Source organism: Myotis nattereri, assembly GCF_964212035.1.
Source record: "Myotis nattereri genome assembly, chromosome: 13".
Classification (NCBI taxonomy): domain Eukaryota; kingdom Metazoa; phylum Chordata; class Mammalia; order Chiroptera; family Vespertilionidae; genus Myotis; species Myotis nattereri.
The window spans coordinates 5,343,048-5,370,852 of record NC_138088.1 but is presented as its reverse complement, the minus strand read 5'-3'; the positions used below and the strand labels follow the sequence as shown (position 1 = coordinate 5,370,852).

The 27,805-nt window shown below is 51.5% G+C and overlaps 1 protein-coding gene across 2 annotated transcripts in view; it reads left to right on the top strand.

Annotated features, from left to right (window-relative positions):
• VSTM4 (V-set and transmembrane domain containing 4) overlaps positions 1–27,159 on the top strand; it is a 103,052-nt gene extending 75,893 nt beyond the window's left edge. Inside the window, exons 6-8 of one of the 2 annotated variants that reach the window (XM_081105198.1) lie at positions 624–730; positions 2,042–2,103; positions 25,746–27,159. In XM_081105198.1, the coding sequence (XP_080961324.1) occupies positions 624–730; positions 2,042–2,103; positions 25,746–25,871 (295 nt within the window). In that variant the 3' untranslated portion in view covers positions 25,872–27,159. The remainder of the gene's footprint in view (positions 1–623; positions 731–2,041; positions 2,104–25,745) is intronic. The other variant, XM_081105199.1, reaches the window with a different exon arrangement.
• Positions 27,160–27,805: the final 646 nt, after the last annotated feature.

Below are 27,805 nucleotides of genomic sequence, written 5' to 3'. Positions count from 1 at the left end.
AGCTCATCAGCCCCGTCACTTTGGGGGACCCGGGAAAGGAGCTGAAGCGCCGCGATTGAAGACAGCACGTGGGGTGACCTCACGTAGCCTCCTGAGGGTAGGGTGGCAGAAGCAGAGCGAGCATGGACAGCGATGGACCCTCGGGACTCCCAGGGCCACTCCCAGGGTCCTGCTCACTTGCACAGGAGCTGCTAGGGTTTGCACTTGTGAACCACACAGCTATGTGCAGGGCGTCCTAGCTTCAGGGGAACTCAAGCAGAAGTTCCAGTGGTATCTTCACACCCGACTGGTGATGTAGCCAAGCCAGACTGCGCAGCCCGTGGAACCGGGTGTAAACCATCGAGCTGTACACCCCTAGGCAGTGTAGACAGTTGGCCCTGATGTCTCCAGGGCCTTTTGAACTTTGAACAACACATTGTCACTAACTAGCTCATCTCATTGTCCCATCTCAGCCCAGGGTCAGTGCCGACCTCCAGACATCCCTGGAGATGAGCAAAGAGCACCAATCCCAGTTCAGTGTGAGGTCCACGGGATACAAAGGACACAGGGAGCCTTGGACACTGTTGCTTCCTTCCCCTTTCCTTGGAACAAGCTGCCTTCACCAGGACCCTTTTCTCCTGCAGCTCAGGGGAGACTGTCACCAGCGTGACCAGCTTGGCCCCCTTGCAGCCCAAGAAGGGCAAGAGGCGGAAGGAGAAGGCTGACGTTCCTCCCGAAGTCCCTGCCAAAGGTAGGAAGCCGCTGTGCCTCCCACCAGAAAGCACCGCGGCTGGTCCAGCAGTGGGCCCGCTGTGACGTGGGAGCAGGACAGGGAGAGGAGACGGTGGGGAACATGGCATCTGTGATCATACGGTCCAGAGAACCCCACCGAGATTCTGGTCACAACCGAGCCCCATCCCTGAGGTGGGTGGGGGGAGTCCATTGGGCCAGCATGGCTTTAGCTGGGAGGGGGAGGTTAACATCCACAGATGGATTCCACAGTGGATTTCACTTTCAACTACCAGCATGCTCTGCACATAGAGGGGAGGGGCAAGAGGGGGTTCATCAAGGGAAAGAGGCCCTTTGATTGTTCTAAAGAGGCAAGCCAGGTATATAACTTATTTGGATTTGTTCTGAGAATAAAAGGAAGGTTATTCTTTGATTCCAGTTGTGACTTAGAGGAACATAAATGAGGAGCGTGGGTGGGTATTTCTGGAGGAGAGAAAATAACTGTGGCCAATTCAAGAGAAGTTCATACTTCAAAGAATTGGAAATATAGTTGGAAGTACTAGGATCCCCCAGCTCATCTCCAGGGATGCCCTGGAAACATTTTGTCCCTCAGCTGGGGGTCCCAGGGTGTTCCCTAAGGACACGTGGAGCCCTGGGCTGGGGCTGAGCAGTCACAGGGAAGCGGAGAGGCAGAAGGGCATGGCGCCTGCGAGGCATAGAGAGTGAGGATATGGGGGGAAGGGGGCAGAGAGCCCTGCGGTGACTGGACAGTGAGCCGCTGTGATGTCCCAGTCAGTCAGCGTAAGAGCGCCCTCCCTGAAGAAAGGTGGAAGTGAGCCCAGAGAGCCAAGTAGTGGAGCCTGGCTTTGAAGTGAGGGATGTCTGGCTTTCAAGGCCAGGTTCAAGTCCCAAACCATCCATAAACTAGTTACATGACCTTGGGGAAGGCCTCCGTTTCTTTCTCAGTTTCCACCCTCCCTGGTGACCAATGAGAGCTGCTGTGAGGGTCAGAGGTCGCTGCTGTCAGCCTCAGTGTGCAGCTAGGACCGCGGGGCAGGTACCAGCGCCGCCTGTGCCTGCTCCTCCTCTTTCTCACCTGTACACCCGACCTCTCTGGAGAGGGCAGTGTTTTATGGAACCAGCTGAGGGGAGAGACTGACATGTCCAAAGCCTAGAAGGGCCACCCACGGAAACCCTGATCCCAACCCGGAGTTCTCCATGGGGGTGGGAGGAGTCCAGGAGAGTCCACTGGGTACATCTGTGATGCTCACGGTGTGTGGGTGAGGAGAGCCCGGGAGGAATCACAAGCTGAACCGCTGACTCACTCCCACAGCTCCCACAGCCGCCACGACCCACAAGCTGAAGCTGCTGAAGCCACAAAGGAGAGACGCCCTGGTGAGTCAATCAGTGCTGGGTCCTTGTCCCCAAGCCTTGCACACACTTCAGGTCCAGAGGCCCCTTGTTGACCCGAAGCCCGCGGTAAGTCCTGGTGCTGTGCCCGGGCGGGGGCGCTCAGCCTGCTCACCAGCCCTGGAGCAGCTCTCCTACCTGCCCAGTCCCCTCATGGCTCCTCTGCAATCCAAGTGCCGTTTTTACCATAAGTGCTGCTTTTCTCAGAGAGAAGAAAAAAGTCACCCTCAGGAATATATAAATAGGAAGTGGACCTGCTTGTATAAATGTACCTGTAACCACAGTGAAGGACCTTAAAAGATGGTGTAGCTTATAGTTCGAAATAATTTTAGATGACAGAGGAGGTGAGCTAGTGCAGCGTCCGACCCCCAGCCCCGCTCTCCTGTGGGAGCGTCCTCCACAGCCCAGGGCGTCCTCAACGCTAAGCACTCCCCCAGCTCATCGCCGTCAGACACCTCAGACCTGACCGAGGCCAGCAGGTCCCTCATAGCTGTCTCCCAGGAGCTGCCCGGAGAGGCACCTCACCCAGTCGCCATGCTTCCTCGCCTTGGTCAGGAGTCCCTGCCCTGCCCTGTCCTGAAGAGCGGTAGCCAGTTAACGCTTAGAATGTCCCCTGACGGGTGTTCCTCTGAGTTCCTCTGATGATCGGAGTGGGTTGTAGAATAGCACAGGGGAGCATGATGTCACTGCATCTCACTCATGGGGCGGGTATGACTCTTCGTCACCCGCTTACGGTGTTGTCTGCAGGCCTCCTCAGTGTGAAGTTACTGTTTTTCCTGTTCCCTAGTCTATTCATTAGAATCCACTCTCGGTCCAGTTCACACTCAAGGGAGGGGCGTTCAGCTCCGCCTCCTGAAGGGAGCAGCAGCAGAGAATTTGTAGACCTGTCAAAACCACCACAGCAATTAGAATTTTGTCCTGTCTGGGTAGTTGAGTCCTGATGCGCCAAGGTTGTGGGTTCAGTCCCTTGTCAGGGCGCATACAAGAAGCAACCAATGAATGACAAATAAGTGGAACAACAAATCGATGTCTCTCTTTTTCTCTCTCTCTAAAATCAATCAATAAAAATTTAAAATAAATAAATATTTTAGGGAGATCCGTCAAGGCTATGCAGATATTCTGTTGCCCCTTAAACTTGGCCCACTACCTTTAGCATTCATCAGTGGATGTTGCTATGGTGTGTTAATGGTGATTTGCTATTTTCCTCAGTCTGTCCACATTTACTATTTTAAATTATTTTGTAAAGAGCAGATGGACCCCTTCCCTCATCTATTTATTCACTAATTTCTTTATGTCAGTGTGGTGCTTGCGTTTTTTATGGTCTTCGTTTCTAATCACACTGTTGCTTATCATTGTTCATCGGTTGTGCAGGAGAGAGAGGGAGAAAAGCTTGCAAAGCTATTCTAAAATGTGTATGTCCTGTCAAGGGCCAAGCTATTCTTGAAGGAAAAGGGACAAAGTGGAGAAGTTATATACCAACTCCAAAGATTTACATTAAAGCACAGTAATTTAGTGTGGTGATAGCACAAAGGTAGGCAAATAGTCCAAAGGGACAGAATCAAGAACTCCAAACCGACCTACATGTTTGTCCTCACTTGATTGATACAGAAGTGGCATCACAGTGTGGTAGGAGGGTTACCTTTTCAGTGTGAGGTAATGGGCCTCTTGGACCATCTACTAGTAAACGACGGAGATACAGAGCCCCTCCCTCACACCACACACAAGACTAGAGAAGGAGCAGGGACTGAAGGAAAAATAAAGCTTCTTAAAGAGAGCATATCTCCTGAACATCAGGGTAGGCAAAGGTTTTTTAAACAAGAAATAAAAGAAAAGATTGAAACATTTGGATTATGTTGGAATTTAGAAGGTCTATTCTGATTAAAGCTGTGAATACAAGAATGAAAAGACAGGCCAGAGACTGGGCGGGCGGATCTGTCCTCTGTACGTCTGACAAAGGACTGTCTACCACGGAGTACACGGCACCTATGAAGCAAGAAGTGACAGCGTCACAAAACACAGGGAGAGTCTGAAACGTACACGTCATGCAGCAGAGGTACAAATACCAATAAGCTCGTGAAAATGATTTCACCTCATTGGCGTCGCGGAGACGCAGGTGAAAAGCATGAAGCAATTCACTCCCCCAGGATGACTGACATGAAATACTTGCATTTTTTATGTCTGTTTTTCTCTGGTCCCTTTGGAATTTAGGAACGATCCAGTTGTATCTGTTTGTCAGATTCTTTTTTATTTTACTTTGTTTTATATTTCAATAATCTTTGCTAGCTTCATTGGTCTTAGCACTACATTGTAATCAACTGTCTCAACTTAGCTTTTACTCTTCCTGGAGTTCAATGTCTTCCCCCTCATCTTCCTTTGCCTTTACATTTGAGCAATTTGTCTTGAGGGAAATCTAGTTCGTAAACTTTCCCACTATGTCTGGGAAACACGCTGGGTGTGTTATGTGCATACCTATCACATCACATATTGTTCAAGATAAACGCCCAGCTCCGACCGTGACCTACAACCCCTGTGTCATGTAAGCCACATATGTAATTCACATGTTCTAGTGGCGAGAGTAAAGCCGTGAAAAGAAACAGATGAAACCAATGTTAATAATATGGCTTATTTAACTCAATACCTCAAAAATATTATCACTCAAACATATAATCAATATAAAATTATTAATGAAACACTTACATGCTTTGTTCAACTAAATCTTCAGGATCCAGTGCGTGTGTTCCACGTGCTGCACTCAGGGCGGAGCCACGTTCCAGGTGCTGAGGAGCCACATGTGGCTGGAGGCTGCCGCGTCGGACAGCACGGCCCTACACGGTCTAGACCCCATTACCTCTTGGACATAATTTTTACTCCCGCCCCCTTCCCCTCCCCCTCCCCCTCCGGCCACACTGGCCTCCCTGCTAGTCCTTAAACAACCCAAAAGGTCTGCAAGGGCCTTTGCAGCCGCTGTGCACTCTTCCTTCCCACCCTCCCCTGTGACTATCGCTCACCCCCTCGGGTCTCTATTCACACACACCCCAGTGCAGAAGCCTTTGGAGATCCTGCGTAAACACGCCGCCGCTGACGGCTCCCTGGCAGAGGCGCCCTCACAAGCTTACATTTTTACCTGTTCAGTGCCTCTCTTTCCTACCAGAACGCAAAGTCTGCGAAGGCAGGGAGCATGCCTGTGGGCGGGGCTGCGTGCCCACGCCCAGCGCAGTGCCCAGCAGATGGGAGTGTCAGTGATGCCACATACCAGCTCTGTGCAGTCGGTCCTGCCGTCTGCTTTTGCACGTGGCGACAGGGAGAGGCGGGTGACTTAAGGAAGGTCAGCAGCTGAGGGCGGCAGGCAGACTTGAACCTGGGTCCTTCTGAACCGGAACATAAAGTGTGAACCAGCTCCTTGGAGGGTTTGCCTCTGAGTGGAGTCTGGGTCTCTGTACCTGGCTGATGTCCTCGGTGGCTCAGCCTTGCCCCACCCTTGCCGCTCTGTGCCCCGATCCCCGCCACCCCCCCCCCCGCCTCCCCCACTTCTGTTGGAGAAGCTGGCTCACTTGTTTCCCAAAGGCAGCCTTTTGGCCCCAGTGCACTGTGGGCTCAGACAGTGTGATTCCATTTGGTTCACATCAAAAATTCGTCAGCAGTTCCGCTCTGTTGGCCACACTCATCCCTGAGTGCAGCGCAGAGTTCTCCCTGGTTCCAGCAGATCTTGCTCCCGCAGTCGGCCTTCGGGGGGCGAGCTGAACACAAGGACACAGTTCCCTGTGCCAGCTCCCCTGCCTGCGAGCACCCCACATCTCACCTGAGACTCGGCCTCCCCGAGATGGACAGGCTGAGCTCACTGGCCTCTCACTGAGCAGCCACCGCAGGTCAGTGTGGGCATGCGTGTACCTTTCAGATCTTTCATTCTTAATTCGGATGTTTATCAACAACCTCAGGAGTGACTGCACCTTGTACATGTCTCCACCTTCCATCCTCCCTAAGTAGCTCAAGGACCCGCTGGTTCTATCCAGCTCTTACCCACGGCAATAACAGCAGCAGCTACTTATTGACGTTCTGTCGCCGTACCCGGGGGTCTGTCCAAAAGAGTGCTGTTCGCACGGCATCGTATTTGACCCTCACAGTAAGCCCCGCTCCCACCCTAGGTTTGCGTGTGAGGACACACTGTTTAGGAAAAGTGAGTTCCTACGACTCACAGGGCAGGACTCCCTCTCGGTGGCCACAGTGCCACCCGTGGTCCGCCCTTTGCGGAGCCTCAGTCTTGGATGGACCCCTTTCTGTCGTCCACCGCCAGGGGGTCCCCACCGATCACCGATCCGTTAAGTGAAAACCAGCTGCACACCTGCCTGTGGGGCGCGGGATGCTGCCTCGGCAGTTCTGGCCGCTTGGAAACAGCGGCCTCCACAGCGTTTCGGAGATGGCACTGGTCCTGACCACAGGTTTCCTTGTTGACTGCTTTGTTTGTGTGTTTGTTTGCGCTGGAGATTTTTCATGGGAACTAAGTCCTGGGCAGTTCTACTGCATTTCAGAAAGATTCTCTGTTTTATGGATGTGCTCCCAATAACAGTGTTTTAAATTCCAAACTGTCCCCTGATCATTTCAGATATGAAAAGACTTAACATTTTCTCTACCAACAAGAAACACGTGAGTTTGGGAACTAGTTTGCAGTTACTACAAAGCACGATCAGGGAAGGCGCTGGCCGGAGCCGGCCTCGCTCTGAGCAGCAGGCCAGGCCTCGCCTGCAGGTTTTAGTTAAACTGGGATTTATTTTCCCAGGAGGCAGCATCGACCCCGGCTCACGCTGGTCAATATTTACCTCTCAGATCAATAAGGCTTGATGGCCGCCGAGACTTAGTCAATAGTTGCTTGACTCACGCAGGCTTTGGTGGGCAATTTAGAAAATAGCTTGGAGGCATCCTTTCGGGGGCCTTTGTGCCCGTTTAGGCATTTAATTCTGTAATTTTTCATTTTTCCACCATCTCCATGAAGCAGTGCTTCCTGGGACAGCCAGGCCTCTGGGCCCAACAGCCCTTTTGCCTGGCGGGATGGTGACAGGGGCTCACCCAAGAGGAGAGACCAACCTGCCCACTGCCTCCATGGACCATTGACTGGACCATTGACTCCGTTTACTGAGCACCTACTGTGTGCCAGTTCCTCTGCCAGGGCCTTGATGGCCCCATTTCTCATCTCAAGTGTGCACGTCAGCTCGTGGCGGACCCCCCGTGTCCAGGCAAACTCGAGGGGCTGGGCCCTGTGTGTCACCCGCAAAGGGCTCGCAAGTGGCAGCGCTTCGTAAGGTCCGAGGCAGCGTGGTGCTGGTGAGGAGTGTGTGTGCCAGAGAATGACAGTGGCTGGAAGTTAAAAAAATGAGAGGAAAGAAGAAGAAAGAGGCAAGAGAGGCATTTAAACATTTTGTAATCAAGGATGGAGACTGCCTCCACATTTGTAGCAAAACAGCCAAACACAAGCACCTGCCCTCGCAGCCGGCCAGCAGGTGCTGAGGCCCGCGGCCGCGCAGGCTTCTGCCGGTCAGTGGGTCTGACGCACGCAGCTCGCTTGGCCCGTGCACACGGGGCATCTCATTCCAGTGTCCCCGTTCTTCATCCTCCGGGGGCCGGAGCACTTCCACAAAGTTCAAACGTGTATTGTCCCTTTAATCAGGGTGGGGAGGGGCACTTCGAAGACCCCTGGAAGCCTCCTGGGGACCCCTTTCCCCCCCTTGGTGGGGTGTCCCCGCAGCAGAGCTCCCAGCACCCTTGGTGCCGATTCCCACCGATTCCCACTGTCAGGAAAGGCTCTCCCTGCCTCCTGGTCTGGAGATGAGAAAGGCGGGGCCTGCTTCATTCACATCTATCTCATGGGCCGGGCTGTGCGGGAGAGACCCGACCCGAGGGGAGAGGGAGCAGTGCGGGAAGGGGAGGCAGACCGCAGCTCCAGCCCTCCAGCCGCCAGCAGCCAAGGACACCAAAGCTGACAGAAAGGGAAGAGATGTCACCCTCTGGGCTAAGGCATTTTCCTGCCCTCCTCTGCCTTGGTCAGAGCCCACCCTCCTCACGAGGTGGCCCTGCCCACTCTGGTGTCCTGGCGCCCGCAGCCCTGGGTGCAGGGAGGGCGTCCTGGTGCTCACAGCCCTGGGTGCAGGGAGGGCGTCCTGGTGCTCACAGCTCTGGGTGCAGGGAGGGCGTCCTGGCATCTGCAGCCCTGGGTGCAGGGAGGCCGCGCTCCTGCTCCAGGAGAAGGTGATTGCTGTGAGCAGAGAGGAGACCGAAAGTCAAAGTCAGGAACATCTGGGCTGTGGTCCCAGGCGTTGCCCAGGGGCCTCCTGCATTGGTCTCTTGTTCCCATCCCTCCCCACGTGGCTGCCTAGGGGCTTCCCTCCATCCCAGCGCTGTCCATGTCATTCCCCTTAGGACACTCTCAGGGCCCCTTCCCGTCCAGGATGGGGCGTGGCTTGCTGTGATGGTGGGGGCGGGGCTCACAGGCCTGCCCCACCTGTCTCCTGCTCTGCCTGGCACCCCACCGCTCTAGGTCCTCTTCCCAGTGGCCCCATGGCCTCTGTCCTCCCACCCACAGAGCTGGCAACTCCCCTGCAGGATGTGTTCACTCAGCACCTTCTTTTTGAGGCCTCCCGCCCCTTCAGTCCACTTTTCCACAAATCTAGGTTCGCCCGGACCTCAGAATTAATACCCGTGGGGGCCAGGGCCCTTCCCATCACCATCCCTCGTGACACGTCTCAGTTAATCTATTCCTTCTGCTTCCTGGATGCACAGATGCCCTGTCCCTGGAGGCAACAGGGCTCACCTGCCATTGCCCAGCCACCTGCTCTCCTCCGGCCTGTGGCCACGCCCAGGCGGGCAGGCTGCTGCGCTTCCCCACCTCCCAGTGCTGGCCGGCCCGGGGCTCCTTTCTCTTTGAACACATTGCCTGAGAGCAGCAACCTATGCAGCCCATTTTCTCTCCAACCGGGGTCTTCAAGCCACTTCCAAACTGGCTTTCCTGACTGACTGTGGGACACCCCCTGGAAGCTGCACACATCCCCACACTTGCCCTGGCACACCTGCCCGCCTGGCCTTCCCCGCCTGCTGCACCCACAGCCCTGCCCCAGGGAGCGGCTGTCCTGTCCAGGTCTAGCTGCCTCCTCCCTCAGCCCCGTTCCCTGGGACCCAGCCTCCCTGTCAGGTTTTGGGGTGCCCAGGCTCAACCCTTTCCTCCTGTTGCTGCCCAACTGGCTCACACGCTCACCCCCTCCCTGTCCACCTGCTGCCAGGGCCTCTCCTGGGCCCGCAGCCCTGGCCTCACCTGTGTTTCAGCGCTTCCCCCTCCACCTTAAAGTGTTCACCCGCCTGACCTGACTTTCTCCCCCGCGGGAACCATGTGACCCTACCCTTCTCACGCTGTGAAGTCAGGTGCACTGTCCACACCTAAGTACAGACACGGACCTGTTCTTTAGTTGTGTGACATACACGTAACCTAAGACTTACTACCTGTTGTAAGTGAACATCTCAGTAGTGTTAAGTACATTCACATTGTGCCAGCAATCCCCAGAAATCTTTCATCATGCCACTCTGCGCTCACCAAACACTCTCTCTCCCCTCCGCAGCCCCGCAAACCACCCTCCCACCTCCTTCTCTCTGACCCACTCCCCTAGGTATCCCAGGCGGGTGGCCTCACTCAGCGTTTGTCCGTGACTGGCTTATTTCCCTTGGTATAATGTCGTCAAGGACCACCCATGTTGCAACATGTGTCCGCATTTCCTTTCTTTCCAAAGCGGAGTGATACTGCGCTGTGTGTCCACGCCACATCCTGCTTACCTGCATCTGTCCGTGGGCGCTTGGCTTGCTACGGGAGTAATGCTGCCGTGAATACGGATGTGCAAGCCTCTTTGAGTCCCTGCTTTCCATCCTTTTGTATGTGTACCTAGAAGTGAAATTGCTGAAGGAAAACCACATGGTAATTCTATTTCTAATGTTTTGAGGGAATGAAATGACACTGTTTTCCAGAGCAGCTGTGCGAGTTTACATTCCCACCAGGGAATGTTGTGCATCAGGCTCTGACTTTCCTACGTCCTCTCCAACACTTAGCACTTGGCTTTTTGATAACAGCCACGTGGACGGCTGTGAGATGGCATCTCGCTGTGGTTTTGATTGTTGTTTCCTTGATGATCAGCAGTGCTCTTTCTGTTGTTGAATTGTAGGAGTTCTTTATATATATATATCTTTTTGGATATTTATCTCTTATCAGATACATAATTTGCGAGTTTTTCCACCCATTCTGTCTGGTGCTTTTCCCTCTCTTGATTGTGTCCTTTGATGCACGTGTTACGTTTTCACTAGCGCTAGTTTTAAAGTCACCGAGAACCTGTCTTCCTCATTCCTGTGTCCCCAGTAGAGAACCTGGGGTTCACGGCGTGTGTGTGAAATGGACGAATGATTGCGGGCAGGTGTCTGAGGCCGGAGCTCTAACTCTTCACTGCTCCACGCGGGGTCTGTGGGCCAGCAGCCTGGGTGTCACCCAGACGTTGTAGGTCCCACCCTAGATCTACTGACCTCACAGCGGCATCAAAACAACGACCCCAGGTAAATGCGAGGAACATCTGAGAGCAGACACGTGCGGCTCTGGGCTGCGCCCTCTGCCGGGTCCCTGCCAGCAGGACAGTGGCTGCGGCTGCCCCCAGACGGGCCTGCTGACCCTGTTGGAAGGGAGTTCAGCCGCAAGGAGCTGTGGGCTTTTCTTATTTAATCGACAAAGAAATGTAAACCCGAGGCTCTGCTTCTAAAGGGCACTGTGAATCGTCATTCCTGAGGACCTTTCTGGAGAGTTTGTCCCCCCTTCAGCTGGGGACAGCCCTGCCCGGTGACCCAGGGCCTTGGGCAGGTGGAATCTGACCTGCTTGTCTGTCGGGTTTAAAGTCTGCAGCAAACCCGCTGCAAGACCAGGGCGCGCGGGTGGACAGAACAGGAGCGCGCACTTCATGATCCTGGAGAGGGAACCTGTCTGAGAGCCTGCCTCCCACCGGGGTCAGCGGGCCGGGACCAGAGCCCTGCGCAGCGCTGGCCCGAGTCAGAAAGGAGCCCCTTCGCCAGCCCGGTTCTCACGGCCCAGAACACACGGCCAGGACCAGAGCTGCTCTGAGCGGGAGAGAGAAGGCTTTGGGGCACACTCGGCACCGAGAGATTCTGGGAGGATTTCAGTAATAACCCAAATCCAGCAACATGGTTCCCGAGGACACGCGCCTCAGGTTCGTGAGGGATGTTTGTAATAAGCCCGAGGATCCCTCTTGTTGTCGCTCATTTGCTCGATAGAACTGGTTTCAGTTAGATGTGCATGAAAAGGATATATTAACCTGCATAAAATATGTGCATAATCTCGCTTTAAAATTAAAAAGGAAGAAACCCACAACCGCATGTACAATATATTACCCCGCGTAAAAGCCTTGGGAAAACCCAGAGCTTCGCTGTGACGCGCTGGTGCCGTTTCAGAGACGCGCATTCGCGCTCCCTCGGCGCCCGCAGGCCGCGGCGTCACGGGCCCTATGCGTGTGGACTGGAGGGAGGAGCGCGGGGAAACGCAAGTCACTGGTTTCCTGGGCTTCTTGCCGTCGGAGAGAGTGGGGGCTCTTCCATGAGTGGGATGCGACCGGCAGGGAGAAGGGATCAGGCCTCCCAAAGTGGAAGTGGGAGCGTCTATGAGGGGCTGTTGGCCCTGACCTAGGCTGGCATGTCCTGGCAGCATGAGGTTACTCCCAACCCTGCCCCCACCCCATCCACAGACAGCCACCAGGCGGGAGGCTCCTCAGCCACTCGGAGCCAGTGGAGGCTGGTGGAAGCTCTGCTTTTATTAACGACAGGCCACGGCGCTGTTACGTCCAGGCAGTCCTTCAGACTGACGCCACCTTCAGCCGTCCTTAGGACCCCTCCCAGAGACCACAGGGACCCTCCCCCAGAAGTGCCGCGAGGAACCGCCCGCTGGGTGGCTTTGTGCTAGGAGGGGGTGACTCTGGGCTGACCGCCTTGGCCGTGTGTCCCCGTACTGCATCACTGACTCACACCGGCCACTGTGAGCCAGCCGCCCATTCAGTCTCCAGGCGTTTACTGAGCGCCCCCGACAGGCAGTGTGCACGGTGCTGTGGGGACTGGAGCATGGGCCTGGCAGCGCCTGGTGAAGGTGAACAGGTGGCAGAGAGGTGAACCAGGCCCAAGGTCCAGCAGACCTATCCCATGAGCGCCCCCACCTGGCTGCACAGGCCTCCCCACCTGGCCATGAGGCCTCCCCAACTGGCCACCATGGCCTTCCCATCCCGACGCACAGGCCTTCCCACTTGGCCACGCAGGCCTCCCTGGGGCCCGGGTGCCAGCCTGGGATGGCCAAGTGTCTGCAGGCAGCGTCCCTGCAGAGCGCTAGCTTGCTTCCCTCTCTGCTCAGCGGATTTGCTGCCTTTATTGGCCATCTCATTGCCGCAGGCATTGCCCTACTGGGAAATTGTTTCTTAACTTTTCCACTCTATTTTATTTTTGTAATCTCATGGAACAATATCATTTGTGCTCACATTTGATATTTAAAAAAACTTATTTCATTTAAAACCTCGGTTTTGAATGCAGAGCACTTCAGAGTGGTTATTAAAAGACTTTTTCAATCTCAGATTGAGAATACCAGAAATGAAGTGCCATTTCAGAGAAAGAGGAAAACATCACCATTGTATGTGTTACATCCAGCGAGGCACTTATATCAGGAAGGAAATCTCTGTGAGATTCTAAGTTCAGGACAATCTAGCAATACCTTTAAGGGGCTTTGTTTCTCTGGCTGATTCAATTTTAACTTATTATTATAACTTTCTGAAGCTGAATTTATGAACTCAACAAGCACGTGGGATGTCCCAAAGGCAGCAGCCTAGTGGATTTGTGATTAGAGCATGCACAGAGATATGAATACAAACTATGAATTCACTCATATGCACCCATTGCCCACGTTACATATGAACTCAACAAATGAGCTCACATATCTACTGCTGTTTATATCTCATCTTAATGCTTGGTTTATGCCCTGTACTTTGTGTCCATGACATAATGCAAGTGGTAGTGATGGTGATGATGCTGATGAAGGTGGTGATGGTGGTGGTAATGGTGATGAAGATGCTGATGGTGCTAGATGGTGATTGCAGTGGTGGTGATGATGGTGATGATGGTGATGATGGTGATGAAGGTGGTGATGATGGTGATGAAGGTGGTGATGATGGTGATGAAGGTGGTGATGATGGTGATGAAGGTGGTGATGATGGTGATGATGGTGATGAAGGTGGTGGTGACGATAGGTGGTGATGATGGTGATGATGTTGATGATGGTGATGAAGGTGGTGATGATGGTGATGATGTTGATGAAGGTGGTGGTGACGATAGGTGGTGATGATGGTGATGATGTTGATGAAGGTGGTGGTGACGATAGGTGGTGATGATGGTGATGATGCTACCTCCCAAAGCAGGCACGACCCCAGTGCTGACATTGGGACAGCCCTAAGCATTGTTATTATCTCCGTCTCATAAATGAAGCTGGGGAGGCACAAAGAGGTAAATACAGCACAAGCTGCTGCAGCAGGAAGTGCCAGAGCTGGTCTGGCCAGACACCTGGCTTTCGGACCCTGTTCTTCCCCATTGGGCTCTGCTGTCTCTCAGCAAAAATGCTCAGGAAAGTCCTCCAACAATGTCAGACTTGCGGCCTGTGGGCCACATGCCTCATTTAAATATGCAGTTTCCTACGTGCCAGGTGGCACTGAGCGTATCTCCCTAGGAACTAGGCGATATCAGCGGCGTGCTCCAGCCCACTCCATTCCAGGAGAGGGCAAGTCTATCTGGCATCTTGAAACCAGCCATTGTGGGGGGATTTCCATGTGGAATCACCAAACGCTGCAAGTTAGAGCCATTTTCTTGAAGAGCCAGTTCCTCAGCAAGTCCCAGGCCCGCTGGCTGAGGCCGTGAGCAGTGGCCCCACCCCTGCCTGTGTCGGCAGCATCTCTGTAGCACGGCACAGCCATGTCCCCGCTGTTGGCCACAGGTGTGTTCTTTCTGTGCCCGCACTTCCATATGTGTATGTGAGATGGCAAGAGTACCTTCTGCGTAGAGCTGTCCGTGCACTAAGTGAATATTAGGGGCTGCAATTACATTCTGGCGGGAGAAGGCAGGCGGTAGCCGAGTGAACAGATGTTACAATGCTAAGGGGATACTTGCTCTGCGGGGCAATGGAGGGGAGTAAGGGGGCCGCAGAGGGACGGTGCTTAGGGCGAAAGGTCTCCTTGGAGCAGAGGCCTGACTGGTTATTCACAGCAGCAAGCCACTCTGCTATGCGGGGGAAGAACATTCCAGGCAGAGAGCACAGCCTGGCAAACACCTTGAGGTGGGCCCTGAACCAGGAGTGCTGTCCTGGTGTGTCCAAGGGCGACCGACGGCTGCAGCTGTGGTGAGCAAGCGGAGGTGTGGTGGGCCAGGCCAGAGGAGGGCCGTGCAAGATTGCAACAGGTCGGGTCCTATCGGGACCCTGGGGTTCATTCTAAGTGCGATGGGAAACCGCTGGAGGATTTGCATAGAGCCGTGCGCAGCATGGCGTGCGTGGCCTGTCTGTTTAGAAGGAGTGTCTTTCCTACTATTGAAAAATATGTCAAGGGACTTTTCGGCACCCGCCCAAGGCCAACCCGTCTGTTACGTGATATTTTCCAAATGATCTCTGAGTGTCTTCTCTCTGTCTCTAAATATTTCAAAGAGACGAGTTATTAAAATGACATTTACTTTATAATAATTAGCATAGTAATAATAATTCAATACTTATGTAACAACTTACTTACCAGGTAATTTTCTAATTACATTACATTTATCAATGCATTTAATCTTCAAAATAACCCTGTGAGATAGGTACTGTTTTAAATCTAACTTTACAGATGTGGGAATGGACGCACAGAAAGGCTAAGTAACTTGCCAGGGTCACACAGCTTATACATGGAAGTCCTGTGTCTGAGAGCCCATGCTCTGTGGTACCCTAGACCAGTGGTCGGCAAACTCATTAGTCAGCAGAGCCAAATATAAACAGTACAACGATTGAAATTTCTTTTGAGAGCCAAATTTTTTAAACTTAAACTATATAGGTAGGGACATTGTTATTAACATAATTAGGGTACTCCTAAGGCTTAGGAAGAGCCACACTCAAGGGACCAGAGAGCCGCATGTGGCTCGCGAGCCGCAGTTTGCCGACCACTGCCCTAGACGGCCCCTGGCACAGTCCGATGGATCCGAGAGCGTCTCAGCTGCAGGCGGCCGGAAGACCGAGTGTGCAAGGTCGGAGAGGCTCAGTGGACGCCGACACAGAGTGGATGCCCAGACACGCTCTTCCCTGAGCACAAGCATCTCGCCAGCAGCTCTGCCAGGAAAAGTGCTTCAGGAAGGCAGCGGGGCATCCATCTCCGCTCCCGGGGGAGAGAACAAGAGTGCGCCTGTGTTCGATCACGAAGCGGTCCCCGCGCCACTGCAGGTCTCATGTATCCGGACCCTCCCGAGAGCATCATCTGTAATAACATTTTCGCTTCCCAAACACGCGTGGCTTAAATCTAGAGACATTCATCTCTCTAACGACTTGCACAGCCTCGGGCCTTTCTGGGCCCAGTCACTCGGTCACTTCTGGGCACTAAGCCAGGGGCATGTGACTGTCCTGCCAAATTCATTCTGGGAATATTCTTTGCTAAGCAGCCTGTGACTTCCCCAGACTCGAGAGTGCTGTGAATTTGCTCAAGATTTCCGAGTGACTTGGTCCAGCCTCAGGTGCCGACAAGCCTGGGTAGGACTTTGAAACCTTCATCTCCATCCGGGGCCTCTCTGAGCGCCACATCCTTCTAGTCTATGCAAGTCCCAGAGAACACGGTTATTGATTGGCCATTAATCGTTGGGTAGCCCTGTGAAGGCTGGGTGCGGGTAGGAGTCTGCAGATTGAGCCCAGATGGGACTCAGGTACAGATCTCTGAGGCAGCAGTGGGAGGCCGCATGTGGTTCTCTGAGGGCACCTGTGTCTCCATGGGCAGTGACCGAGGGTCCTGGTCCCTGGCCCAGATTGTTAAGGGAAGTCTGGGCCGCAGTCCCCGCCGGTGCTGGGCTTGGGGGGGCAGCGGTCCCAGCCCTCGGCTCTGAGTGAGCATCTGGGATCAGTTACGCTGCTGGAGCCAGAGGTCCACGTGGAGCACGGAACTCCCTTGGAGGAGACGCACGCGTGGACCTGGAGTGTGGCTCCGTGGTCACCTCACAGAACGTCCGTTACGCCATCAACACTTCTCAGCTTCGTGCTTCCGCCTGGCCAGCGGGCACCTCTAATCAGGAGTCTGTGGGCACCTCACCCCCAGCCTTGCCAAGCGGAGCTGCACCCCTATCAGCCACACTGCTCGGCGGCACCGGTTCCTTCCTCGGAGGCGAAGAACCTGGCGGGAAGCTAGGGGTCACCTGCAGGCATTTCCGTGGATGTCTCTCCTGCTCCCCACTGTCTGCTCCGTCAGCGCCTCCGTGCACCTGCCCTCAGAGGGTCTTCAGTGCTGCACCCCTAGGTCCTCTGCCCCCGACACCGCGCCGGGCTCCCGGCCTCTGCTGCGGGGGGTCAGCTCCCTCCCCCTCAGCCCCTTGAGCTGACGCTCACGCCGCCCACAGAGCAGTGCCGGCCCGTTCTGAAAACCCACTTTCCCACGTTTAGGATTTGTGCCAATAAAGCTTTCCCCGTTGTCTTTGGAAAGTCGCCATTTCCCCACTGGGATCTCGGGGATTGTGTCTGCCTGGCTGGCTCGCCTGGGTCCAGACCTTCACCCAGAGCCTTGGGCCTTGGTCACATGTAAGAATCCAGACTCCAGCCAGCAACGGCTGCATGACCTTGAGCAGGTCACCTGCCTTTATTCTTATTTAATTTTACTTTTTATTGATTTTAGAGAGGGAGAAAGCAGCGGAGGAGAGGGAGAGAGAGAGAGAGAGAGAGAGAGAGAGAGAGAGAGAGAGAGAGAGAGAGAGAGATACATTTATTGATTGCCTCCTGCGTGTGCCCTGACCAGGAATCGAACCCACAACCTTCTGGTGCACAGGATGATGCTCAAACCAACTGAGCCACCCTGGCCAGGACAGTTACCTGCCCTCTCAAGCCTGTTGGCTCATCTGTGAAGTGGGCATAACCACTGGGCCCGCCCCATAAGGCTGGTGTGAGGGCCGAATGAGAGAGTGAAGATTAGTTACCATTTGCTAAGTTCAGATTCTCAAACAACACTCTGCCACCTCCCAAGTCACTTCAGATCATGTCCTGTGTGCCATTGTTTAACCTCTCTCTCTGGGAAAGATGTCTCTTTTGTTCATTTTGATTTACTTTCATTTAACTTGCATCTCAGGGAACTCAACCTCTTCTCTTCATAATATGTTTAAGCATAAATAAATACGCCAGTCGGCAGGCCTGTGGAACTCAAAATCAAGTCAAGTTCGTATCCAAGACACGCTGATTCCAACAGGCCCGCTCGGGACCACAGCAACCTCTCCCTCCTGAGGGGACCCAGCGGGGGCCCTTCATCAAACGGAGCCTCACTGAGCACACAGTCCCTCAGTGCCAGACTCTCCGTGTCCTCGCATGATGAGGAATGTCGTTTTACCAGGTACTACTCTGCTGAATAAAGAATGAGCACTTATCTTGGAGGGGAGAGGAAGTCTGCTGGGTACTATGCAATTCTCTCCTGGGTAAATGGATTCCTGATAGTGCAGCTCCAGGAGAACTGCAGTCACGTTTTTAACTGCAAGGTGCCGTCAGCATAAGCGTCCATGTCCTGGGTATTGATCTGAGCTGTGATAATGGTGTTACCCACTGAGCTTCTGACATCGGAGAACTTGCTGGGGCTGCAATTGCATTTTTCTTTTATTTCTGCAACTTAATTCCACCTGCGCAGTCAACTGTGATCCCTATGAAAAAGGGTGGTTTTGCTGGAGTCTGCACAGAATTTGCAATCTCTCTCTCTTGGTCGGAATGTTAATCTTTGGCTCGAATCCTGGAAACACATCTACAAAATGAAATACTCAAAATTACCAACAAGGGGCTTGAAGACTAGGCGCTCCCGGAGGTGCACGGCTCCTGATCTTTGAGTTGACTTCCTAGTTGTAGTCCCATGGAGTCAGTTCTCCGTGTAGGCGCCCTTTCTGTTCCCTAGAACTAGGGAAAGAGCTCACGGCAGAGGCGGAGGCCCAGCTGGCAGGCTTCCACCTGCTGCTGCCTCCCTCAGCACCCAGCGAGGTGACGGGAGATGGGAGACATGCCTTCCAGCCCCTGACACTGGTGAAGAGGCTGGAGGCCTCACTGCGGTAGAAAGGACTCTGTGATCGTGTTCCTGATCCTTCTGAGGGGGTGCTGTGCTGGGGGGGGGGGGCGAATGTGGTGGTGTCAGTGAGCACTGGAGTGCACATCTGGGATCAGCGAGGTCTTAAGGAAAGACCACTATAACCTACTAGAGTAGCCAAAGAAGAAATACTACACACACGTGTGCACAAGTAATAGAGCGAACGGAACTCTCAGGCCTGCTGGCAGGAGGGGAGAATGGCGCATTCCTGGACAAGCACTTTGGCAGGCTCTTGTAGAGTTAAGCATATGCTGTTCACCTCACCCAGCAAACCCACTCACGGTGTTTACTCTGAGTAGTAAAAACGCCTTTTGAAAACCTGCACGTGAATATTTATAGCAATTCTGTTCACAACTGCCAAAAACTTGAAACAGCCGAATGCCCTCAGCGTGTGAATGGATAAGCAGACTGCAGTGCATGGCACACCAGAGTCCTCCTAACAACCAAAGGAAGAGACCGTGAATATATGCAGTACTTTGGATGAACGGAGGGAATTATACTGAGAGAAAAAGCCAATCTTCAAAGGTTACACACGGTATGAGTCCTTTCATATGACATCCTCTAAGAGACAAGACCCCAGTGACCGGAAACAGATGGGGGCTCCAGGGCAGAGCTGGAGGGAAGACATGACCACAGGGGTGGTGTGGGGGTGACGGAACTGCCGTGTGCCCTGTCACGAAGGTGGCACTCATCTGTACGTGTGTTAAAGTGCAGACACTGTCCATCTAAAAACACTTTCACTGCATGCCGTTTAAGGAAATTAAATTGAAAATTTGTGGAAAGTCCTCTTTGTGCCACCGGAAGACGTAGCAGGAGGCACCGCGAGTGGAAGTGCAGTCTTAGGGCCGGTGCCCAGCGTCAAGCCCCGCCGTGGGGGCAGCACAGCGAGGGCGGGAGCTGTGGGTTGGGGTTCTACCTGCGAGGGCTCCAGGGCCTCTCTGGTCTTGCTCCCCAGTGAACGGGGTGAATGCATCTGTCCCCCTCCTCTGCTGTCCACACCAGATGCGCTGAGAGCTGTATGCCCACCCTGAGCAGGGAGTCCCTCTCCTCTCCTGGACAGAGGCTGTGCCCTCCCCTCCCCTTCTCTCTAATGCGTCAGTTTGCTCAGGCTCCACAGCAAAGTACCACCGACTGGGCAGCTGAAGCGACAGAAATTCACTCCTCATAGTCCTGGGGGCCAGGCGTCTGCAACCCGGGGGTTAGAGGGCTATTTTCCGATCTTTCGCCATGGCGTGTGGATGGCTGCCCTCTCCTGTGTCGTCACGTGGTCTTCCTGCTGTAAGTCTCTGTGTCCTCATGTCCTTTTCTTACACGGGCATCAGTCATGTTAGATTAGGGCCCACTCCAATGACTGCACTTTACCTAATTACCTACTTAAACCCCATCTGCAGATGCAGTCATATTCTGAGGTGCCAGGGGTTAGGGTTTCCTCATATGAATTTTGCAGGAACACAATTTAGCCCATTCAACTAATTTTCTAGAACCTCTTTCTTATCTGTCAAAATGTATCCAGGGCTATTTAGTTTAGGTAGCTCTTTGTAACTCATAAATAATTCAGAACACAGACAAATGGATAATATTTTAACCGATTCTCTAGTGAGAAGGTGATGACGCCAAAACATTTATTTATTCAACATCTTCTCTAAGGCCAGCATTGCATACATCATCTCATTTAAACCCTCACTTACATCAACAAGGTGCATCCCTGAAGGCCTGTGATGGGACTGGTCCAAGGTCACCCAGCTGACATTTGCATCGAGGTCCAAGTTCCTCTTGTACCTACGCTCTGTGGTCAGCTACAGGTCGACGCCTCGGGGCCTCTCTGCTCACCTCCTCTTGGTGGACACTTCCACGGAGCTGAGAGGTCGAAGACCTTTCTTTTCTCCTGCCCTCCTTGGACGCTTCGCCACGCATCTATATCTGAACCGCATCCCCCTGCAGACTAAGGAGCAGGTTCTCCCTGGCCGGGAGGAAATGTGTGAAAAGTGAGGTTAAGGATACATTGAACAGTGGGGTTTAGAACATACAAGATACCAGGCAGCGGAACACAAATACTGAGCCTCTATTGGAGGGACAGAAAGGGAATGCGACCAGGAGTCTCTGGCTGGTAAAAAGGAAAAGAGTAAAGCCACACAGTCCTGGGAAAGAGGAAACGACCCCGCTTCCCACAGGCTCAGAAAGTTCTAGGCTTTTTCTAAGGGACCCCACCTGGGTGTCCAGCAGTTGGTCCACATCAGCTGTCTGAACCTCCCGGCCAGTAAAGATGGCAACATTGGGCACGAGTGTCAGGCTCAGGCCTGAGGCCTGGAAACCCGCTTCTCGCACTTTCCTTGGTGTCTCAGTACCTAGAGCCAGTTGAAGAGCATTTCAGTTTGTAGCCTGCGTGCCAAGGGCCTATACCCTGTACTTCCTGCACCCCCGAGCGGAGGAGGCTCAGCGGGAGTTGTTCTGAGGGCCAGCAGATGTCAGGGAACGTCTTGATTCATCTTCTGAGACCCCTTGCCTCAGGCACTAGGAGTGACTCCTTAGGTTAAACCCAGGGCCGGCTCGCGCTGCCAAGGTTGTGGTCGTCACTGGCGTACCAGCAGGGCTCTGCGGCAGGTCCTCCCCCTGGTCCGCCCATGCAGCTACTGTACCTTACATCTGCGCCTGCGCCTGGGTTTATCGCCAGCCCTCGCATCCTCCCTAGTTCTACTGATAGGCTGAGCCTTTTCTCTGAGCTGCGTCTCAATGCACCTGACCCTCCACTAAACCCTGGGTGCAAAGGAAGGTAGCAGCATGGTGACCCTGTGCGGAGTCCCCACTGGCCCCCTTTCCCCGGCCTTTGGGAGTTTATTTCCAGTGAAGCACGCTGGGAAATGTAATTAGCACATGGTTGGTTGTGCCAGCCAAGAGTGCATGCCAGAAACACAAGAGGTTCTTTAAGGGTGCCAAGGACTGACATCATGCATCTTCTGTTGGAAACTGTATACACTTCACAAGTTGGAGGCTCCTGTGTGCTGCCTCATATCTTCAATCAAATTATTATATCCTAGAAATATGCATAAGGGAAATGATTCGACACACTCTGTGGTGGCGGGGGTTGGTGCTTGTAGCGGTAATTGAAGTACCTTTCCACTTATGAAAGTACTAATTTTATTTGTTTTTATTGCTTTTCTAGATGCAATTATTTATTTAGTGTGCTTTGGCTTTATTAGATTATGTTTACTATAGGAACATCATGAAAATGTATGAATACCACACACCAGCCACGCCAGCCTGGCGACCTGCATTGAGAGAGCTAGTGTTATTTTTCATATCCAAACGTAATGGGATAACTTAAGAATAAACAGATAATCTACACTAGAAAACAATGCGATTTCATAGTAATGCAATAAAACACCTGGACAATATGATTTCATAAATCCTGGCTCTAAAATTTACATGAGTTGGGTTTTGAGTGCTTATCTGAGGACACATGGCATTTCTAAATGGAACCATAATGGGAAATGCAATTAAACCGACGGCAGGACGGGACGGGCTTTTTGTTGGCTGGTGAGATATGATGACTGAGAAGCAATGTAGAGCTTGGGTGTCAGAAGACAAACAGGGGGCTCTCATCCCTGTAAATACCCTTAACTTGGAAATGTCAATGTGGCCAGTCTGTGGAGGTGGCTTGGCAGTCGGCCCCGACGGGGCGACCACAAGTTCTGCCGTATTCTCTTCGTCGCCCGCTCCCTGTCCCTGTTACGATGTTTCACTCAAAAGAAAAGCGGCTTTCTGCTTTGGGCATGCTTTTAAGAAACTTAAACGAACGGTTCATGTGCTCTGAATTTTTGTGAGATAACCAAGATATAAGCACAAAAGAGCAGAAATCAAAACAAAACAACAGCACAACGAAAGCCAAAAGAACGAAACACAGCAATGTGGCTGCGTATGGGAAATCAGGTGTCTTTTGTGACTGTAAATTAGCCAATGCCTTTTATTTTTCTAATTATGAATTAGAATTATTTAGCACATTGTTTATATGCATGTGCCTACCACAAAGTACGTGATGGAGGGAGCCTCCCTGGCCAGAGGGGTCGATGGCACCAGGTCCTGAGGTTTCCAGCAGGTTCTGAATGTTTTCTAAGCATCCTATATAATAAAACCCTAATATGCAAATCAACTGAACAGCAGAGCCACCAGTCGCTGTGACGCACACTGACTACCAGGGGGCAGATGCTCAATGCAGGAGCTGTCCTTTGGTGGTCAGTGCACTCCCACAGGGGGAGCGCCGCTTAGCCAGAAGCTGGGCTCATGGTTGGTGAGCGCAGCAGCAGTGGCAGGAGCTTCTCTTGCCTCAGCAACAGCGCTAAGGACCCCTCAGGGGATGTCCAACTGCCAGCTTAGGCTCACTGTGAGCCCACTAAACCAGCAGTTGGACATCTCCCGAGGGGTCCTGGACTGGAAGAGGGCACAGGCCCGGTTGAGAAACCCGCCACCCCCAGTGCACGAAAGTCATGCACCAGGCCTCTAGTATAAGTATATGCACGTCTATTTCCTCACACACACATTTACACAAATGGTGGTAAAGCATGTGGTATACATATAGCTCCATCATTCCTTGGAGAGACTGTGGCATATGCTCCATGTAGAATTCACCAGTCTCTGTTGATGCTCATTTAACTGTTTCCAGGTTTTTGGTGCGCCAATAAACACCCTCACCAACAATGTACAAGAGGACCTATTTCCTTCTATTTCTTGTGGCAATCTTTCTTTAAAATTTATTCAAGTATAGATAACATACAATGTTATATTAGTTTTAGGTGTACAGCTAGTGGTCCGACGTTTGTATTCCTGATGATGTGATCACCGCGATAAGTCTAGTGCCCATCTGTCACGGTGCAGAGCTATGGTGATATCATCACTGTGTTCCCCGTGCTGTGTGTTACATCCCGTGACTTGCTTGTTTTATAAGTGGAAGTTGTGCTTCCTATTTCCCTTCAGCTGTTTCACCCATCTCCCACCCTCCCTTCAGGCAACCATCAGTGTATTCTCCTGAAACACAAAAACTGAGGTCAAAGTGTGGTAGTAAGTCCCAGTTCTCTTGTTAGGAGGAAGGCTGGCTCTCCCTTCGCTGTCAGTCATTTGTGTCTCCTCCCCTGTGAGCTCTCTGGTCCTGCCCGTTATTTTTTCTTTGTTGAATTGTAAAGCCCTTTGATATGAGTTACAAATATTTCCTCATTTTTTCAATTGTCCTTTGACTTTATTTAGAGACTATGTTGCCGTATATAGCATGGAAATGTCCTTATCCTTTCTCTATCGCTTCCAAATTTTGTATCATACTTTGAAATACACTTCACATGCTGAAATTATTTTTAATGTTTTCACACATTCTTCTAGCACTTTTGTGAGTTTATTTTCCACATTAAAATGTTAAATTCATCTGGAACTTCTCTGGTATAAAGACTGATACAGGGATATAATATATTTTTCAAATGGCTACCCAAGTATCCTGCCACCATTTATTGAAAAATAATATTTGGGTTAACTTCTGGATTTTCTCATCAGTTCCATTTGTCTATTCATTTGCCAGCACCACAATATTTTAATGATTGCAGTTTATACTCCTAAAATCCTTGGAATTGGATCACCAAATATTTATTTCAATGATGCTCCTTAAACATGGTAAATATATGCATATTTATGCCTATTTTATTCAAAATTCATTTTTAAAAAGGTTATTAAATTTTATCAGATGAATTTCCAGTATCTATAAAGATAACAAAATGGTTTTTCATCTATTACTATTGTAAATTATAGTAATAGATTTTGCACTCCTGAAAGAAAATTAACTTAACATGATTATCTAACTTTTAATATACTTCTTCATTCTCACTGAGTAAATTTGATTTAAAATTTATATTAATAAATGAGATTGTTCTAAAATATGAATTTTTAAATTTTTTATGCACTGGATAATTTTAATTATATTGGAATTATCTGTTCCTTAAAGAAAGTTTTTTCTTAGAAATTCTCCTATAAAACTGCCTATTTGTGCAAGAGAGCTTTTGACAATATTTTTTTCTTTCTCCTTTTCCCTCCTTTATGCTCTCTTCCTTTTTTCACTTTCTTTTATTTTGTTGATGATAATTAGTACATTCATATTTGTTAGAGTTTAATGCTTCTAATTTATATTTTTCTGGGACATTACCCATTTTATCCCATATTTCCAATTTTTTGCAGTAAGTTGAGCAAAGTAGTTTTTTAATTTCAAAGTTTTTCTTTATTTACATTATATTCCCTTTCTTATTTCTTATTTTATTCATTTTTTCCCTTTTATATATTTTCAGTTTATTTTTTTATTTTGATTTATTTATTTTTAATATATTTTTATTGATTTCAGAGAGGAAGGGAAAGGGAGAGAAGAGAGATAGAAACATCAGTGATGAGAGAGAATCATTGATCGGCTGCTTCCTGCATGCCCCCCACTGGGGATCAAGCCCGAAACCCAAGCATGTGCCCTTGACTGGAATCAAACCTGGGACCCTTTAGTCTGCAGGCCAATGCTCTGTCCACTGAGCCAAACCGGCTAGGGCTATTTTCAGTTTATTTATTTTATTGTTCTCAAAGCACAAGTTTTTGGATGTTTCTACTAATTCAACTGTCTTTTTGTTTTCGGATTCACACAGCCTGGTTTTAATTTACTGGTCCTTTGCTTTTATTTAATTTATTTATTTTATTCTTTTTCTAACTTCTTCAGTTGGATGCTTCATCCATTTAACTCATATTGCTTAATATAAATATTTAAGTCTGATTTTTCACTGAGTACTGTATTTTTTAGGTTCTGGTAAGTATTATTTATCATTATTTCCCAGATATTCTGAAACTTTAATTTCATATGGCTCAAGTCATTTCAGAGAATTTCTAGATGGTAGCATTCTAGTTTTGCTATTAATTTCTAAGATTTTTGTTTCTGTCATTTTTCCTTTAGATCAGAGACTGTTAGTGGCATTGTTTTCACTTTTCAGAATTAAAGTTTACTTTGGCCTCCTGTTTAATTAATTTTTGCCAGTGTTCTATGTTGACTCAAATTAAATCATGGTGTCTCCGCAGGGCACAGTGGTCTGTGCATGACGATAAGATGTGTGTATTAGTTTATTCAGGTTCTATATGTCCTTGTAAATTTGTGTGCACTTGTTCCCCTTTGAATGCAATGAGAGCGTGAGCCTGTGAATGAGCGTGCGCGGAGCCCACGGTGCTCACAGCAAGGCTGTGTGCTGTGTCTTTCAGCCGCGGATCGCCGAGGAGAACCTGACCTACGCCGAGCTGGAGCTGACCAAGCCCCCGCGGACGGCCAAGGGCATCCCCACCAGCACTGTCTATGCCCAGATCCTCTTCCAGGAGAACACGCTGTAGCCCGTCCTCTTCCGTGGTCCTGTTCAACTCTGCCACCCAGTTATTTATGAGCCCTTGGAAGCGAAGTCCTTGTTTTTGCATTTTCACTTGTGCCTTCTGTGAGGTGGGGATCCCTCTCTTAGGGCGTTCCGGTGCCTTTAGAGGTGCTGGGCTCCTCCCCTCAAGAGTGGGGCCCTGGCCCGTGGACAAGTCTTCTGGGACAGTGTTTTCTGGGTATCCAAGGAGATGCTCTGCTGAGCCAACCCCCTCCCCAAGTTTCAGCTTCTTCCTCTGGATTTTAATTTTTACATCTTAATATTAATCTTTTATCTTCCTGTGTCTGTGATATTAAGCTCGTGGTATATAGTATAGCTAGAGGAATGCCACTATAGGCCAAGGCGTGAGTGGTAGATACGGACTGATTGGTTTTCAGAAGATCAGACAGCCTTACCAGGGCCCCCAGAGCAGAGCAAACGGCTTATTGCCCCCAGATACTCCACAAGGCGCCCTTGTAAACCGATGCCCTGACCCTGCGATTTATGGGGAGACAGGCATGTGGTGGGCAAGTCTGAGGTCTAATGGACAACGAACTGTCTCTGAAGCCCCCACCACAGACAAGCAGAGCCCTGCTACGGGCCCACCCCTGCGGCAGCATGGACCAGCCCTGCACAGAAACAGGCATCCTCCAAGAAGGCCTTACCCTTTTCCAGAGGAGCAGGGGCTGCCATCCTGGCACTGAGGAAGCGGCCTCCGGGATCTGGGCCGAGGCCACCACTCTGACTGGATGTCTACTCCCTGGAGCGAGGTGTTGCCGGGCCCTCAGGGTGGAGCTTCGCAGAGCAAGTCCAGGGAGGAGGGCATACGGCTAGACAGTGCTCACGTGTCTAGGGAGCATGGGAAATGCACGCCCTGGGAAGGTGGTCCTAAGGACCCTACTGTGAAAAGGGCCTTGCCCTCCTGAACCTGTGTGCACTTCCTGGTGGGTTTGGGTGGGGGTCCGGCAGGATCGTGTGGCGTAGTTGCCCAGGGCCTCACTGAAGATGACTCGTTCTCGCGAGGGCCATCCTGCCAACCGTGTGGTTAAGGACACTGCTTTCTGCGTGAGTGCGCCCTGGGTTACTATTGCCCATGACAGACATTGTTTGGTTACGTATGGACCATGTACATGTGATAAATTACATACTTTAAACACAGCCTTGAGTGTAAGCGGTGCCCCTTGTGCAACCATGTGAATTTCACTTGGTCAAGTGTCTTATCCTCTAATCGTCTCAGACTCATGTTATCTAATAAAAGAGAAACATGCAAATTGACCATACCTCTGCTACACCCACAAGCCACACCCACAAGTCATGCCCACAAGCCAATCAGGAGCGAGTATGCAAATAAACCCAACCAAGATAGTGGTGGCCAAGGAGCTGGAGCAAACAGGAGGCTTGGGTTGCCCTCGGTGATGGAGGAAACCAAGCTTCCCACCTGTCCTGGCTGGCTGTGGGCTCCACTCAAGGCTACAAAGTTTCAATTATAGAAGATAAATAAATCCCAGATACCTGCTTCCAGCCGCTGTGGCCTCTGCTCAAGGAGGGGCTGGGAGCCTGGGTTTCCCGGGGCTGTGGCCAGCTGGCAAACAGCCCTCAGCCCCTCACCCAGGCTGGCCAGCCACCCCAGTGGGGACCCCCACCCTGAAGGTGGTGTGGCCAGCCTTAAAACAGCCCTCAGCCCCCACCCAGGCTGGCCATGCACCCAAAGGGGACCCCTACCCTGAAGGGGGTGTGGTCAGTTTGAAAACAGCCCTCAGCCCCTCACCCAGGCTGGTCACCCCCCCCCCCCCAGCAGGGACCCTCACCCTATGGGGGTGTGGCCGGCCTGTAAACCACCACAGGCCACTCGCCCAGGCTGCCCCACGCTCCAAGGGAACCGCCTCCCTGATCCAGGACACCCTTCAGGGCAAACAAGCC